The 18137-nt window shown below is 41.4% G+C and overlaps 1 protein-coding gene across 1 annotated transcript in view; it reads right to left on the reverse strand.

Annotated features, from left to right (window-relative positions):
* Positions 1–17767, reverse strand: part of LOC107266065 (endoplasmic reticulum metallopeptidase 1-like) — a gene marked incomplete at its 5' end in the record, with an annotated part of 41868 nt that extends 24101 nt beyond the window's left edge. Inside the window, 3 exons of the mRNA XM_015736186.2 lie at positions 10552–10781; positions 12238–12543; positions 17425–17767. Coding sequence (XP_015591672.1) covers positions 10552–10781; positions 12238–12543; positions 17425–17767 — 879 coding nt within the window. The remainder of the gene's footprint in view (positions 1–10551; positions 10782–12237; positions 12544–17424) is intronic.
* Between the last annotated feature and the right edge of the window lie 370 nt (positions 17768–18137).

Genomic DNA, 18137 nt, shown 5'->3' on the forward strand with positions numbered 1-18137 from the left:
CGTTCGATTTCAGTTCCATCCATACCTTTCAGTACGATGTTCCCTCTTAATTCTTTTCTTACACTCCTTACAATCATGCATTTAGTTTTATCCACATTCATTTTCAGCTTGCTCCTATTCATCCATCCTTCTACTATACATAGTGCCTCGTTCATCCTTCTTTCTACCTCTGCGCTACTTTCTCCGGTTACGTATATTAATGTATCGTCAGCAAACAACTTTATTGCACAATCTTCCGGACATATGTCGACTATATCATTTATATATATAATTAATATGTCCAACGTCCCTACAATATTATCAACAAGCATCTTTGCTTTTTGATTTACATCCTCATGTGACCAATGCCATGCAGAATTTTTCAAAATTGTTGCAAATCCTTGCTCATCTATTAAACTATAATTCCTGGATTCATAATCTCTATGTGTACTCTCCGTATTGCCCATTCCTAATTTTATTTTTATCCATGCATGGTCTGTTATTTTTGGTTCATGTAACACCTGCAATCGTACGTTTACATTCGCAAATACAAGATCTATAATTGTTTGGCAATCCTTTGTTACTCTCGTTGGCTCATTAACATATTGTTTCATTCCTAGGCTTAACATTCCTGCTATTAATTGTTTTTTATAGAACGAATTTACCGTGACATCTATGTTAAAGTCTCCTATTATTAGAAAATCCCCTTTTATTGGTAGCTCCTCCGACACATCCTCGATGTGTCCTATAAATTCCGCATCTGACGCGCTCGGTGAATGATACACTACTAATATCACTCCTTTATATATATTATCATTGACTTCGATTGCTACACTCCAGCAGTTTGATTCTATTTTGTTATTCATTAATATGTCATATTTTATACCGTCTCTTACATATAGTATGGCACCTCCTGTGCTCCTATTCTCTGCATCGCACCTAATTACACTATATCCCGTCATATACAGTTCACTGTCTTTAATTTCAGCAGTCACCCGCGTTTCCGATAACGCTATAATTGCAGGTTTCAGTTTCCCTGCTACCTGGTGCTGTATTTCATCCTTATGTGCTAGAAGACTTTGAGTATTTGTGTACCATATCGTCTCTTCCTTCTGTGGTTGCTATTCCATCCATCCCGCTCTCTTCCTTTCCTCTTGCATCGCTCGTTTATACGTTGGACATTCCCGATCGAGTGCACTATGTTCGACATTTATCTTGAGATTAAACGCTTGGTTTTTGTGCGTACAGTTTACACACTTACTCTTATTCACCGTGCAATCTCTTACGTTATGATTACCTGCGCACTTGTAGCAGGTTTCCTCTCTGTTACAATTTTTCGCTATATGGTAATAACCCCAGCATTTAAAGCATCTCTTTACATTGACGTGGTTGTACACCGGACATTTCCTCCATCCCACGCTGAGTTTACCTTTGCTCAGTAACTCCTCGTGTGTTGCTTCGTCCACTTCCAGAATAATTGAGCCTTCGATGGGTCCTCTTCTATTACGTTCCTGTTGTCTTCCTTTGGTTAGCCTTTTCACTATTTTCCACTCTCTTCCTTCTTTTTCCTCAATTCCATTTTGCGTCTTAATTGTGTCAACTAGTTCTTCATCTGTTAGGTTTAGTTCCTCTTCCTCTATACTTACTATCTTTATCTTCGGTTTCATCTGTGTTGACTCCGTGACTGTGAAACCCTCACCCATTTTATTTTGCACTTCAGCCTTCAGTACTTCAATTTCTCCTCCCGATTCACATCCCAAAATCACAGTTCCTTTACTGCCTTTCTTCAGTTTCGTTATCCCCACTGCCATATTTTTGATATCTACCTTCTCTTTTATCGCTCTTTTAGTAGCTTCACTCTCTTGCTGGAGTTTGGGTTTGACAATAATCACCATTTCTTTTTTTTCTCTTTCACTGCTTCTCTTTCTTGCTGTATGTTGCCTTTCCAGCGTTCATATCTTCTGCATGAATCATTCTTTTCAATTCCTCTATCTGCTGCTTCAAACCTTCCATTTCTGCACCGACTACTTCCTTAATCATCTTCTGAACTTCATTCTTGCACGCGATTTCATCCTTGACTGCTTTCACAGTTTTTATCAGCCAGTCAATTTTCATGTCAACCGTTGCCGAGGAACTCATAGCTCTGCTTCCCCCAATTGACCCCACTGATGACACTCGATCTCTGCTACTACCTGCTGCCGGCACCGATGTCTTCTGATTTTCTTCTTCAGCATTGAATTTGGGAGAAGTGACAATGACTTTCGAAGAAAAACAGAAGCTGGCAAGGGATCAACGAGTGGCCAAGATCATCGCAAAGAAAGTGCCAAGTCGACGCTACAAGACCACCAGTAAAAGCAACAAAGATTACGGACCACAAAGTCAGAAGCCGGACATGAACGAAGAACAGTTTAACGCCATGCTGCAATGTTGCACAGCTCATCTGCGTAATTGGCAGAATAATAGAGTCAAAATAGAAAGGGATATTCGAGACCAAGCGGATAGTGACTACTGGCTGAATCTACGAAGAAATTTTATAACAGCTTCTTTGCTTTGGCAATTTTATAACAGTAACTTTGGAGATATTTGCAAAATGCGAGAACAAACATCTTGTACAAGAAAAATGGGAGAAATTCTATACCCCGCTGAACTAAACCTACCTATAGAACACGGCACGGCCTAAATTTAGAACACGGCAAAAAAAAATGAAGAGCGAGCACGTCGACAAATTGAAGAAGTCGAAAGGGTGAAAACCGAAAGCACACCTCTCCTGGAACCGCGATACGTGGGTCCTGGACCATATACGGTGCTTCGGCGAGAAATTCACGGAACGTCGTGGGGACGATGGGGAGGAGTTCCTCCTCCGTCTCCACGAGGACTGTTCGAGCCGCGGTTTCAATGAAAGTGAATTATTGTCCACCCTCCCCGAGACCCTTACTAATAAAGCCCTCAGCTGGTACCGAGTCGAGAATGACTACATCCGAATCTACGAGGACTTCGTACGTCGTTTTAGGGCCTGGTTCGGATGCAGCAGCCTGCAGGACCGATTGGGACTCGAAGTAGAACAGAGGACCCAAGGTCCAGACGAGCTTAGTGACGAGTATCTGACAAAGATGTGGACGTACTTTAGCTACTTGACCCTCCCCCCCCCCGGCCCCTTGGAAGTCCACCTTGATCTTTGTTACAATAACCTACACCCCGATCTCTCCATCTATATCCACTGTGAGGACATCCATGACTTTTATGATTTCCAATTAAAATGTACTAGAGTAGAGGCATGGCGAGAACGCGGGGCTAATTACCGCCAACCCCAATCCGCTATCCACTACGCCCTCCCCTCCACGGCGTATGTTCCTTATGGAGGGTCCAAAAAGGGAAAACCCGCAGCTCTTAATCCCACCCCCTCGACCCCTTCGCCCTTACAGGCCACCTTCCGCCACAACCCCTCCCAGCAGCCCCCTACCCCGCGGATGACCCCGCGGGAGTAGCAGGACTGCAGCCACCCACTTCCTATGCCCAAGCCCCCTGCACCCCTCCACGACCAGCTCCCGCCCGTACCCCTATAACCCTCTACTGCCATCCCTAGTCTCATGACGAGACAAGTTGAGAAGCCCACCCGCGATCCTTCCACAGCGGCCCGCTGTTATAATTATAGGCAATCAGGGCATATCTACCGCGAGTGTACCTGGCCCTTAGGATTCTTTTGCAGAATTTGCGGCCTCCCGGGATATGACACGAACACGTGTACTAGCTGCGAACGTGTCGGAAAAAGCTCAAGTGGGGAGGACGCGCGCAAGCTCTCCTCCATGGCAGTAATCGCGGAATCGGAGAAAGTACGGGAAATTCGCGTGAAAAATCCGAATCACGAGGACCCAATCCGTAGTCAACACCCCCCACTCCCCGAGGCCCTACATTGCGTCGAGTGTCCCTCCCCACGAACCAGCGTACTAGATTTCGTGGACTCCCAATTGGATGATCCTCGCTATCATTTTTTAGTCAATCTCTTGGGAAGATAACTAATCGCGTTAATAGACCCAGGTTCCATCCGCACGTATTTCGATGACAAATTAGCGGAGGAACTGGGAATAGAAGCCCATAAAGCCACAGGTGGAGTCCAAGTGGCCAATGGTGCTGTAGTCCCGATCATTGGAAAAATCCCCACCCAACTCGAGGTCAATGGCCAAGTAAAAACCCTCCCAGTCCGTGTAGCCCTTTTAAACTATCCAGCAATCTTAGGGATTGATTTATGCGAACTATTTGGCCTGCAAATAGATTACGGGACTAAGACATGGAAAACCCCCGGGCCCCCCTCTCGAACATTCCACTCCAATGGGCAAACATCCCTTATTATCCCCGCGTATCCTGAATTTGCGGGTTTAGCTGAACCGATCGCCTTCTGCGAAGGATAAATTGAGACTTTCGTTAGACCGACTGGTAAAAGTGAATACCACCGGAATCCTTAACGCCACCCCCCTCGTCCAGCATTCCATCGAAATCCAAGACCACCCTCCCATCCGCCAACGTCCCCGAACTATATCCCCGTACCTCCTCCGAATGCCCCAAGCGGAAGTCGACAAGATGATGAGCAAAGGAGTAATCGAGAGGTCCGACAGCTCGTGGCTGAGTAACCCCGTGATAGTCTCAAAGGCTAACTGGAAATATCGTTTTTGTGTAGATTTTCACGATGTTAATAAAATCACTCATAAAGACGCGTACCCCCTCCCCGACCTAGATCATACTTTGGATGGCCTTCGTCATGCCCGTTATATTTCAAAATTAGACTTGAATCAGACCTATTGCCAAATTCGAGTAGACCCCGCGAATCGTCCTATCACCGCGTTTGCGGGCATCTCCAGGCAGAAAAAAACTCACTTTTTTCTCGATTTATTTCTAACCCTGCATCTAACAGGGCCTGCAGGGTCAACTCGAGGTATTTAAAATTTTCATCCTCACTCTCCGTGGCAATGATTACGTCATCTAAGTACGCGAAAACATAGGGTTCCCATTCGGGCCTGATCAATCTATCCATGAGGCGTTGAAAACTGGCAAAAGCGTTGGTCAGCCCGAAAGGCATCGTTACAACTTGTCCTCCCACTTAAGAGTTGATAAGACCTACCAGCGCTTGTTGCAGGACTTTTCGTGACCCGGCATTTTTCAAGACGTTGCGCGGTTCGTGAAGCGGTGCCAGGTCTGTCAGCTCAACAAAGTGTACCAGGGAGCTTCCCCTGAATTAATGCGCCAGCGGACTACTGAGCGTCTGTGGCTCGTTGTAGCAGTAGATGTTATGGGACCCTTTCCCCCTAGCAAGGCCCATAACAAATATATTGTAGTCTTTTAAGATCCATTTACCAAATATATGGAGGCCAAAGCCCTCCGCACCACCATCGGACCTACCATTATCAATGCCCTGGAGACCCTTCCTTATCATTGATCGTTGGGGATGCCCACGTTTTCTCTTCACCGATAATAGTACAGAATTCGTTAATAAGCACGTCACCACCCAGTTAGGCCAGTATGGCATCCGCCAAACCACCATTCCTCCCTACCATGTCCAAGCCAACCCTATAGAACGAGTCAACCGAACCCTGAAACCATTATTGTTTCTTATGTCAGTGAAGATCACCAGAACTAGGACATTCACCTCCCCGAGTTATGTTTCGCCTTTAACACCTCCGTGCAGACCTCTACCCAGATGACCCCCGCGTTCGTGAACTTTAGTAGGATTCCGAGACCCGCGAAAAGTATTCGAGATCGAGCTCCCACCCCAGCTGTCATGGAAAAGACCGACCCTGCAGTCTGGAAGCACCGACTGCAGCGCCTCCCCTTTATCTATGACTAGGTAAAGAAGAACATGTCAGAGGCCTCAAAATGGCAAGCCCGTTACTATAATCGAGGAGAATCAGACTGCGAGTTCCAGATTGTAGACCCAATCCTCCGGAGAAATCGAGTCCTTTCGTCCGCATCCCAGAATTTTGCTGCGAAACTGTCCCCGAAATATCGAGCTCCATACACTATCACGAAGAAAATTTCCCCCGTGGTCTACGAGATCCCCGTCCCTTTAAAGAAAAAGTGGCCTAAAGTGCATGTGAAGGACTTAAAGCCCTATACGTCCCCTATGGAATTTCCCGAGGACCCACTGCGCATGAAAGACCCAGATCCCGAGGCCCAAGAAATTATTATGAAGGAATCGGCACCTGCATCATTGCCTCCCGTAGTCAAGGAACCTGAAAATCCCGATTCGCCTGAACTTCCCTCCAGCCCTGCTAATCCCACTGCACTAGCGTCAAAGACAAGGCCAAGAGGACGCCCGCACGGCAACAAAACCTCCCGTGGCCCCCTAAGACATGTAGCCCCTTCAAGTCAACAACAACGTTACGACCTAAGAACCCGAAGCCGCAATGCACCACACGAGCGGCCTTAATAGCGACTAAGTAATTAAATTTTATTCTTAGTTTTCTTTTGCATTTATTGGCATTATTTGCCGTTTATTCATACTTTTTTTTTCTTCTCTCTTCTTTTAATTTTTATTATGCCCTGGTTATTTGAGGTAGTATCATAGAGTAGTATGAATCAAGAGAAAGTAGGAGTAGAGATCCTAATCCAGCTTCAAGTAGTTTCTAAGAGTGGACCAGAGAGAGCCAAAATCAAGTGGAGACCCTCCCCGCGTTTACAAGAGTCCAATAACAGAGGTGACGGGAGAACCCTGCGCATGAGGGAGGCCCGATGGGCCACCATCGGTTACCTGCAAGGGCCATCGGAGCCTCTACCCCCGAGAACCCGCATGCCACCACCAGAGCCTCGATCCTCGAGGACCAGGACACTGCCTCCACAGCGAGAGGAGGACATCACCGCCGGGGGGAAGGAACTCCCCACCCCACCAGCTCCGTTCCTAATCCCGAGGCCCCAACTCCAGCCACTACTCCCCCGTAACCCACCCCCCCCGCCGGTTGGCCACCGAAATACTCACCCCCTGCGCCACAGAGGGAAGCATCAACCCCGCGGACCCCGGAAGTCAAGTTCCGGTGCTGGTCGTGTGGAGGCGCAAACTATCCGGGTGTCCAAACCAACTGGGGAAGAAGTAGGGCGGCGAAGACCCCTAACCTAAAAATGTGAACTATCCTAACTATGTTCGGAACGGTAGAATGATAAAGAAGACTGTCATTGTCAGTATACATTAATTTAGCTTGATTACCAAACGTTTTCTTTATGTAATTACAATGGAAGTCATAAATATATTTTTTAGAGAGATCGAGAATTGAAAATGCTCCATATATTGGCTTATTAAACTTAATTTTAACAAAATTTAGTTCGATTATATCCATATCTTCGTCGAAGACAGTGCAGCTATGGAAATTTAGTTTCGCTATAAGAGCCTTTGCTCCATACCTTCTATCCCTTTTCGTAATGGAAAGGAATGAATTGGAAGGTTTTTTTTATTTTTCACATTTCTTTTATTCCTAACTGAAATTATACACGGTAATTGAGAGGTTTAGGAGACAAAACAATAAGAGGGAAAAGTAAAAAAATTAACGTGAAAAAATCATTGAATTAAATAACCAATAAATAAATAAATTAACAAATGCAAAAGCAATACAAAATTAAACATTCGAAAAAAAATTGGTTTAATTAATAATTTAAAAAAACTTCTAGTATGCTCCATTGTCAGCACGGCGGAGCGTACGGTCCTGAGCGGTTGCCCCGCTACACGTCTCTCTGCACCTCGAGCGACGCACTACTCCACCACACGCACTAAGTAATTGTGCCCCCGATTTCCTCGAGCAAAACTCGCAAAATTTAGGGATAAAACCTTTACCATTTGAACGGGAAGGAAATTTCCTAAAAAACATATCTTTGGTTTTTGGAAATCGATTATAGTTTCACAGAAATACACAAAAATTCAAGTGTTCCACTTCAATTGGACGTTACTGTATATTGTTCTTTGTTTACTGGCAATAAGTTAATTGAACCCTCGAAGGATGTTGCTAAGGCTTTAATAAAAGAAATGTGAGTCATAAACAGGTAAGTTATGAAACACAACAGGAATGGTATGCGAGTTCTTATAATTTAAATTTCAATTCTGATGCACAGCACCTCGATATGTACCCGTAAAATGACAATGATCGCGATGCTTGACATCTCGAGATGTGAACGGTTTTTCACAAATGTGACAAGTATGTACAGATTCATTTTTCTGTTTGAAATTCAATGGTTCCATAGATACGTTGCTCTTAAAGTGTAAATCTATGAATTGAGCTAACTCTTTTAATTCGTTCACAAACCACTTTATACAATTATTTCCACGATTGGCTTTAAATTTTAAAATGGAGTCGTCAAAGTTACATTGTAGATAGTACGCGCTGCTGTGTGGAGCCTGCTTTTAATAGATCATTGTGTTTGACAATTTAGAAACATCCGTAAGTGGCTCTAAAATACACTCAATGTCAGCGTATACAGGGTGAATCACGAATCGTGATCAGTAGAGATTACTTTGTTATTAACATTCCGATCGAAAATGTTTTTATCAGCTTTTGCATGGTTTCAAGAGAGCTTTAACGTGATAGTGAAAAATTGCTGATCAACTCTTTTTTAAAGTGTTTTTTCAAGGTTACCTTGAATTTTTTGCAATTGAACATATAATTTTTTTACGCCTGTCTGTTAGAGGATTTCAAGACGAATTCGGCACATGTAAGGACATGACATTTTTTCATCTGGTTCGACAGAAAATTAAAAAACTTTGTATCACAAGGAGAATCACAGCTGTGCCGTTATTACGCAACCAATGTTGTTGACAAGTCAAACTTTACCAATCTTAATTGTAGCGATGTTCAAAATGGTGTCCACGAGCTGCAATGCACTCGCGTAGACGGTGAACAAAAGATTTTTTTGCATTCTTTATGGCCTCTACACTGATGGTTGAGCATGCATCCGCAATCCTTCGTCGCATATCTTCCGGTGTTGTTGGAGCATCTGCATAAACTTTGTCTTTTAATGTACCCCACAAAAAGTAATCTAATGGAGTAAGATCGGTAAGTAATTTTGACTTATCAACAACATTGGATGCGTAATTACGGCGTAGCTGTGATTCTCCTTGTGATACAAAGTTTTTAAATTTTCTTTCGAACCAGATGAAAAAATGTCATGTCCTTACATGTGCCGAATTCGTCTTGAAATCCTCTAACAGACAGGCGTAAAAAAATTATATGTTCAATTGCAAAAAATTCAAGGTAACCTTGAAAAAACACTTTAAAAAAGAGTTGATCAGCAATTTTTCACTATCACGTTAAAGCTCTCTTGAAACCATGCAAAAGCTGATAAAAAGGCAACCTTGAAAAAACATTTTAAAAAAGAGTTGATCAGTAATTTTTGCGGTCAACGAAGAACTGCGGTGACGGTCCAGAGAAAGCAAAACGGATCACTATTTCTAATGTTCACAACTGCTTTTGCTTCCTCATAAAGGAAGCTATGTTTTCATGAAAAAATTATTTTTCGAGATTTTCATGTTAGAATACTTAACATGGTCTAAAACGTCAAGAAAAGTAGTTTAGAAAAAATGTCCGTATGTATGTATTGTGACGTGATTTATCGAATCACGGTCCCAAGGCGGCTCCGGTTACCGATACAAATAACGTTCTCGATTTCTGGTTCTCTTCAAGTCGCCACCCTGCTCAGAAGCTACGCTCTCGGGTTGATTCGTACAGTTATGTCAAGGCTCTCGTAAGATTGTGTCAGTGTTTAGTTGAGGTCGAGGTGCTCGAATCTGCCGTGGGGAGATAGTCTCGACGTACCGAGTTGCCCGGCAGAGGAGAGTACCCGACGGAGACGTCTCCACGGACCGGCAGAAGCCCGGGTGAGATACCGGCGCCCCGCTGGAGATGGGCAAAGGGCTGTAGAGTGGACGGAGGTAGTTTTGATACGGTTAAGGGCAGGAGAGGAACCTCCTGCCCGAGTTAAGGATGTGGTGCCCAGCTGTCGCCCGATGCCCTGGGGAAGCGGCCGTGAGGGATCTCCAAAAATTACGTATGTATCCACACTTTGGAAACTGTAATAAATGGCAACAGTAGATGTAATTACATTTTTTTAAACTAATAGTCAGATCCGACGTGATGAGAACTTGAGACTATTTGACTTATGCACACACGAGAATTTTGCGCCAGAAATGGCTCATCCCTAAAATGAGCAGAGACCATTACGCGTGCTAGCGTCGCTTAGCGTATTTTTTGAATACATATTTCTTGCTCCCTGAGTAGCACTTATATTCATTTTTATGTATAATTTTGCTAAATGATCTTATAAGTACTTATCTAGGAATGGCAAAAAAAGATTTAGCTCTGAATGCTGCTACCGTGGCTACTATGAACACAACACCGCGTACTTTGTGACGACGGCAGCGAAAGTGTTAATATTTACTTACTACAGTCTTTACAGCAAAAATATATTTGCTATTAAATAATGTCAAAGAGAAATAAGAAAAGATAGAGTCAGTATAATTATGAAAATCTTATACAAAAGTGTGTAAAATCATAGGAATGCTTAGCAATCGCATGCGTATAGATTGTACATTAGGATAATACATACCAATCTTTGACGTGTAGCCATAGAAATTAATGAAAGCATAGATACGAAGACAGTTGGGCACACGTAGAGAAAGAGTAACCAGGCAGGTCTGGCATACCAGCTCATAACTTTTCCGAACTCAGTTAAGATCAGACCAATTAATGTGACCGTGAACATTGATGCAAGCCATGAACCAATTAGTGTGGCCATGCATATCATTAATTGTTTCACGTACATTGAGCTTTTAACCTCTGGATAACAAATAGATACAAGTCAATTAAAGTGATGCAGACATTGTAATTGTTGAAACTAAATCATTCTAATTGGTACATACAAGTTGGTCCACATAAGGCGGTTTCACTTTTTAATCTTTGTAATTGAGGCTCATATTTAACGAATCTTGAAAGGCAACTCCTAGACAGTTAAAGATTTTGTAAAATGCCTCTAAACAAATACACATCAAAAAGCAGATTTTAGGTGGGCCAGGAATCACTAGTATTCTAGAATTCTATAAATCACAACCGTTTCAAGTCTCACGAAATTGTCTTTTTGAAGCATTGAACGTTATCGTTTTTCCATATTCGGACAGTTCAGTAATTAAAATATAAAAGTACATAAATTTACCATGACATATCGTTACCAATATCACTGAACAAACACACCATACTCTCTCATTTTCAGAAAATAAATTTAGGGCACATATCATTTTGAATCCAAAAGTAGCAAATATATGGAAGTTTAACTGAGTTTATGTAAGAGGTTTGATCTTCTCCTAAAGCTCAGCCCATCAGACCAATTGATTTAGCATTGTTTAGCATATATTTATTGCTTGTTATAGCAAATGCATGAGAGACGAAGTCCCGGCGTGGCAGTGGCAAAAAGTGAAGAAGTCCAACAACACACCGAAAATTGATATTGAAATATTCCTCCCTGTCTTCCTTCCCTTCCTTAATGAAAATAGTATAATAACGAGGGATATTTTACGCAAATAATAAATAATTACGTCCGGTGCGATGTAATGAAAACTCGGTGTTAAAATCACGTAATTTGGCAGTTTTACGAATCTAAATTAAAAAACAAATTGTTCAAATTACTTTAATTATTAAAAATATTGCGATTTAATTTACAATCATTTGATATGTAGTCGGCTTAAACTTATGTTTAGAACTTCGTAGGTTATGTAAAAGAACTCTTTACACTTGACAATAATTCTAGTACTTGCAAACATGCAAATTGCATTTCTTTAGAGGAATTAAGATAGAGAATTAATACCAAATTTTGAGTTTCATGTTCTTTCGCTTAAAATATATTCGTATTTTTATTTCACAATATATAGTCATTTCGATGCATAAAGCTTCCAAGATCTATATATATAATTATATATAAAACACTATTAATAAATTTATGCAGTTTATATTAATTAAGAAATCTAGTAAAAGTAAGCAGATATTACTTGGCTCTACAATTTTTTGTTTTTATAATTGCTTTGCATATATTTATCTTTGCACTATATGACACTAAATCACGTTTAGCATGTATGAGAGTCAGTCACCTTAGGTGGCCCATCTTGTATAAAAACTATCTGAGTCATTATAATATACATTTTTTTTTTATAAGAAAGCAATATCTAAATTACTAATGACTCAATGTCAAATGAATTGGAGAATACGTGACATTTATGCTTTTTTAATTGACTGAAAATCTTACCTCTGCGAGCAGTTGCTGCATTCAAGTAAATAGAGTAGACTCCTATACAAATGCTAATAAGATTAACAATGCTTGCCATGTATTGTGGCCAACGGATAACAAATGCGCCCAAGAAGTCGAAGAATACAAGATTTCCACCAGAAAATTCAACTAGTGGATCAGATAAATAATGGCTTGATGTAATTCCATGAGCTAAAGCTAAGATGTTATCACCAGTGCGCTGTAATGACCCCAATGGTATTTGATCAACAGTGTCAAATCTTGTATGATACACGTAGCCATTCGTCGACCAGGCAAAATCAAGACCTAAATTACAAAAGGAGTTCTCAATTCTTGGAATACATAATAAAAGGATACATTATATATGGAAACAATCCCTTACGGAAATATACTATTGAACTCGCAATAGTTATTGTTAAGATTTAACAGTAACTATTCATTGTCAATAGTGCGTAATGTTGAAAAACCGTAGTAACTATTGGGAAGATTACCATTCAATAGTAGTTACTAATGGTGTGCAACAGTAACTACTAGGACGTTATTATTCTCAGTAGTTACTGTTGAACGTCACTAGTAATTACTATCAGTGGACAAAAGTAACTATACAGGACATTTTTATTGATAATACTAACTACTATTAGCGTATCGTAGACAGTGTTATTCAGATAGTTATTATGTGGCTCAGTTATTATTAAACTTTAATAGTGATTAATGTTAGAAAATAAACAAAGTATTTGAGTGTAGTTATTACTTGGCTCAAATTGTTTTGAGCATTTAAAACACTCATTTCTCGAATCTCTTAGTTTGCTGACTGTCTTATTACTCTAATTCGAGTCTATGAGAACCTACAGGCCGAACTTGGAGGTTTAATACTAAGTTTGACTCTTTCAGGAGCACATTTTTTGAAGGGGGATCTATTGCCATTCTCAGCAATACTTTATGTTTTACGGGTCGCTGATTACGATTTTGATGTGTAATATGTATTTTGACAGCTGTCAGCTATCAATCCAACTGCCAACTCACTAAATATACAATGTTTTATGAAGGCAACTATTATAATTCGTGTTTTACAGGGCCCTGATCATGAATTTCATTTAAGAAATATATTTTCGGCGTTTTACAGCTGTCAAAAAATATTTTTAATATTGAAATCATAATCAGCGATCTCGAAAACATATAAATAGGTATTCATATCATATCATAACCTGCAAAATTACATGTGAACCATTTTTTTATCAGGTTTTTAATTGTCATTTATTTATAACTAATTGTTAATAAACAACAAATTGCGAAATTCAGTAAAAATGGTTACAGAAGCACCTCAGTGATATAAAACAATTAAATTTGCCCAGGCAAAGTGCAAAGTATAAAAAATATTGGAATTGCAATGAAAAAAAAGGTGATACATATACAGTGAAACCTCGTTTAAGTTGACTCGTAAGAAATGTAAACATCTCGATCATGTTGACTCAGGAGGGAATCCCACCACTACGCAGTTCCCCGCTTGCGATTATTGTGATTGGCTGATGCGCGTCACTATACAATTACATTCTCCCTCCCTCATTACTCGGGGCAGCTGCTTGAGAATTAGGTGGCGGCGCGGCAGTCAACATAAACGAAAGGTATCGCGTAAACTTAAACGCGAGTAACCTTTTCTGAGAGTTAACTTAAACGAGGTTTCAGTGTATGTACACTGCGGGACATTAATGCCATCCTTGGGTGGAGCTAGTAGGAAGCGTGAGTGGGGCGGCCGGCAGTGGTGACTGGTGGCGAGCAAGCCAGGTCGACGCGTAGAGAGGGTAGCGTATTCCCCTCGCTTGGGACGTCATTTATGTCCCGAGCCCAGGCGTTCCGTATAAGAGTGTCTCACTAAATTTCAACATGAGTCCGCATAAGGCCCTCTCACTCGCAGTTAGTGGAGTCCCAGAGATAGCCTCCACTGCGTATAAGAGTGTCTCACTTGCGTCTAGCGCGAGTCGTTCATAAGACCCTCTCACTCGCAGTTAGTGGAGTCCCAAAGATAGCCTGCACTGCGTATAAGAGTGTCTCACTTGCGTCTAGCACGAGTCGCCCATAAGGCCACCATTGGCAGCGAGTGAATGGTTCTTATGGGCGACTCGCGCTCGACGCAAGTGAGACGCTCTTATACGCAGTGCAGGCTATCTCTGGAACTCCACTAACTGCGATTGAGAGGGGCTTATGCGGACTCATGTTAAAATTCTGTGAGACACTCTTATACGGGACGTCTGGACTGTGGACAGACATGCCGTCTCAAGCGCGGGGAATAGGCTACCCTATCCACGCGTTGGCCTGGCTTCCTCGCCACCAGTCGCCACTGCCGGCCGCCCCACTCGCGCTTCCTACTAGCTCAACCCAAGGACGGTATTAATATCCCGGAACGTACAACCGCCCCTGAAAGGGTTAACAAGTGCTTCTAATACTGATTAAGAGCCGAAGATATTACAAAATTGTTTACCACTAATTTAGACCTTATTGTTTCATAATTCTAAAGAATAGTCAAAGTTTTTAAGTTTGAACAAAACTTGTCCAGTACGCGGCAAGACTCGGTTATGTCTAATTTCATCATGCATACACGAAATGAATACTATCTATGACGTAGAAAGACTGTAGCAGAAAGACTGTACATATGCATATTATGAGATAGGACAAGTAGTTACCAAAAATACACATATATCAATATAATATTAACAGGATTATACTCATTAAAATACCTTAATTTAACTTAATTTACTACATTCAAATACAATTCGAAGTTGTTAATTTATATTACTGATTTGTATTATTCACTTCGCAATCCTCTTGTACCTTCAAGTAAAAGTAACAACGCTTTCGAAATTCTGCTAAAGTAGTAGCAGACGTTATATCCGGAGGTAACGAGTTCCAGAATTGTATGCAGGAAATGATGAAAGATTTTTGAAATGCGACTGTACGGGCAGCAGGGACATGAAGTGTATCTGTGCGAAGAGGATTACGACGCGAAATCATGTTATCACGAAGTCTAAGTTGATCCGCAAAAAGTCCTGATTGGCCCAAATGTAGCGCTTTATAGAAGGCGCATCCTAACAGCTGTAATCGTCTGTTTCGTGGGTTAAGCCAGCCACAATTACGTCTGTGATGTGATATGCTCAAATGTCTGGGCACCCTCAATAGAAACCGAACGCAGTTGTTTAGCGATACTAATAGCGCGCGTTCATGTTCACAAGACAGATTCGTAAGTGCTGTTGAACAATAATCGTAAAACGGAAAGACTAGAGCAGTGATAAGGCGACGTTTGGTGGAAACACTCAAATTGTTATCGTTAATGCGGATCCTATAGAGTGCGCCAGATGCTTTTTTCTTTATATGATTCACATGTAATGACCACGATAAAGTGTTATCAAGAATAACTCCCAGATATCTTAATGACTCTACTAGTTCAATTGCCTTACCTTCTAGTGTAAGCTTTAAGGCAGTGTTATAACGCAACTTATTTATGTATTTAGAACTTCCGAAAAACATTGCCTTGGTCTTCGTTGAATTTAGTTGTAGTTTATTCGTTCGGCACCAATTAGATATACTATCAATGTCCTTGTTAATCAGGCAGATATTTTCATCAATCTCAGCTGGTGGACATTTTAGGTAAATTACCAGATCATCCGCGTAAAGTAAATGAGAACAATGCGACAGACACTGTGGCAGGTCATTTATGAATAGTGTGAAAAGTAGGGGACCAAGTACACTGCCCTGAGGAACACCAGATCTTAAGTGAAGCCACTCTGAGGACCCACCACCCGTTTCACGGACCGATTGCATGCGACCGCAAAGGTAGGAATGAATCCAACGTAGTACTTCTAACGAGAAGTTAAGATTACAAAGTTTTCTCAGCAATAATAAATGATCGACATTATCAAATGCTTTGGAGAAATCCAAGAACACTGCAATAGTGACCATTCGATCATCAATTCCTTTACGAATATCATCCACTAGTCTCAGGACAGCAGTCTGGGTTCCCAATCCCTCTCTGAATCCTGTCTGACGTGGGCAAAGCAAGTTATGAGTTCTAAGAAACAGCATAATTTGGTCAAATACTACACGTTCCAGTATCTTTGAAATAGCACAGAGTAAGGAAATAGGGCGATAGTCCGAGCACACCGAAGGATGGCTTATCTTAGGTAATGGATTTATTAGAGAATATTTCCATAGTGATGGGAAAGTTCCTTTTGACAAAGAGCAATTGAAGATCAAAAGAATGATAGGCATTAGTAAGGAACTAAATTTTTTGTAGGTTTGAATGGGGAAACCATCGACACCTTGCACTCTTGTAGCAATTTTCCCTATCGCTTCCCTATCGCTAAAACATGCATTCCTCAGTATCTATCAAATCAGTAACAGATAAGGAAGTATCGACACATTTTAAGAATACAGGTAGCATCTCATTAGTAGATACAGACGCAAAATGTAAATTTAGTGAGTGTGGCGAGACATGCTCCGGAAATTCATGGGCTACGGTTCGTGTAATACCTAACTTATCTATTTCTCTCCAGAAAAGTCGCACATTCTTCGTATCGTTAAACTTAGAATTGAGATAATTAGACTTAGCGGCCCCAAGTTTCTTTTTGAACTCCCGCCGAAGCTCAACATATTTTGCAAATACAGTGTGTGAGCCAGATCTTTTAGCAGCACGGTAGCATGCGTCTCTTTCCTTCATAAGGCTACGTAAACTTATAGTAAACCATGGCGCTGGTGAACATTTTACCGTGACTTCCTTTACCGGAACAGCACAATCAAGAACATCATTTAATAAACAATTAAACGCCGTTAGTTTATGATCAATATCCGGTAGATTTTCAAACAGTGAGAAATCAAACGAGGAAACAATTCGAGCCGCTTCCTCCAGGTTTGCTTCATCCCAGGAGCGGTAACAGAAAGTTCTAGGAGCACAGCGAGCAACAATATATTTAAAAGAGACAAATATTAGATCGTGCCCAGATAAAAAAGGTTGGGCAGATTGCCCCCATGAGACCAGCGAATTGAAATCGGTAGCTGCACAGATATCTAGCCAGGTGTGAGAGTCTTTCGTATGGTGAGTAGGCTGATAAGGAATCAAATAAAGATCTTGTGATTTAAGAAAACTTCTCAGGTGTTCAGCATCATATGTGTTAGAAAGCAAGTCTGCATTAAAATCACCGAGGATAAATGCAAACTTATATCTAGACACAGTAGCTGCAAACTCTTCTTCGAAGATGTCTATGAAGCCGATTTTCGGAGGCCTGTACACAACAGCTATCAGCATCTTTGATCGAGCAGGACTCCAAACTTCAGCTAGTAGATATTCCGGCACTCCATCTCGTTCCAAGGAGGCTGATGTGTCCACTATATGCGAGCAGAGTCCATTCCTCAGGAAAAGTGCAACCCCTCCTCCGTGACGTCCTCTACGATCAACCCGTAAAATGGAGTAGCCCGTGAGGGCTATCTGTTTATCAGTGATGCAGTCATTAAGCCAAGTTTCGGTGACAGCGATAATGTGATACTGATTTATACGAAAAAACTCCCGAAATTCATCAATATGCGCAGGTAGTGATTGTGCATTTAAACAACAGATGTTAAGTATTGAATCGGATGAAACATGCAAGGTCTGTGAAGGGAGAGAGAGAGAGAGAGAGAGAGAGAGAGAGAGAGAGAGAGAGAGGATAATATCAGTATATAGAATAAAAGAGAATAAATAATCGACCTGATCACGACTGGTTGTATGCGCGATAGATCAATGGTATACATTTGTATAGATCGTATGATCTACGATCTAGCTAGCGGCATTGTCTTAATTGCATCCTGATCAATAGATCCAACCAGTAGAACCGTATGAATTGAACTTCTAATGGCTTCTAGATCCTTAAGAAAAT

Source organism: Cephus cinctus, unplaced genomic scaffold, assembly GCF_000341935.2.
Source record: "Cephus cinctus unplaced genomic scaffold, Ccin1 Ccin1_scaffold0292, whole genome shotgun sequence".
NCBI lineage: Eukaryota > Metazoa > Arthropoda > Insecta > Hymenoptera > Cephidae > Cephus > Cephus cinctus.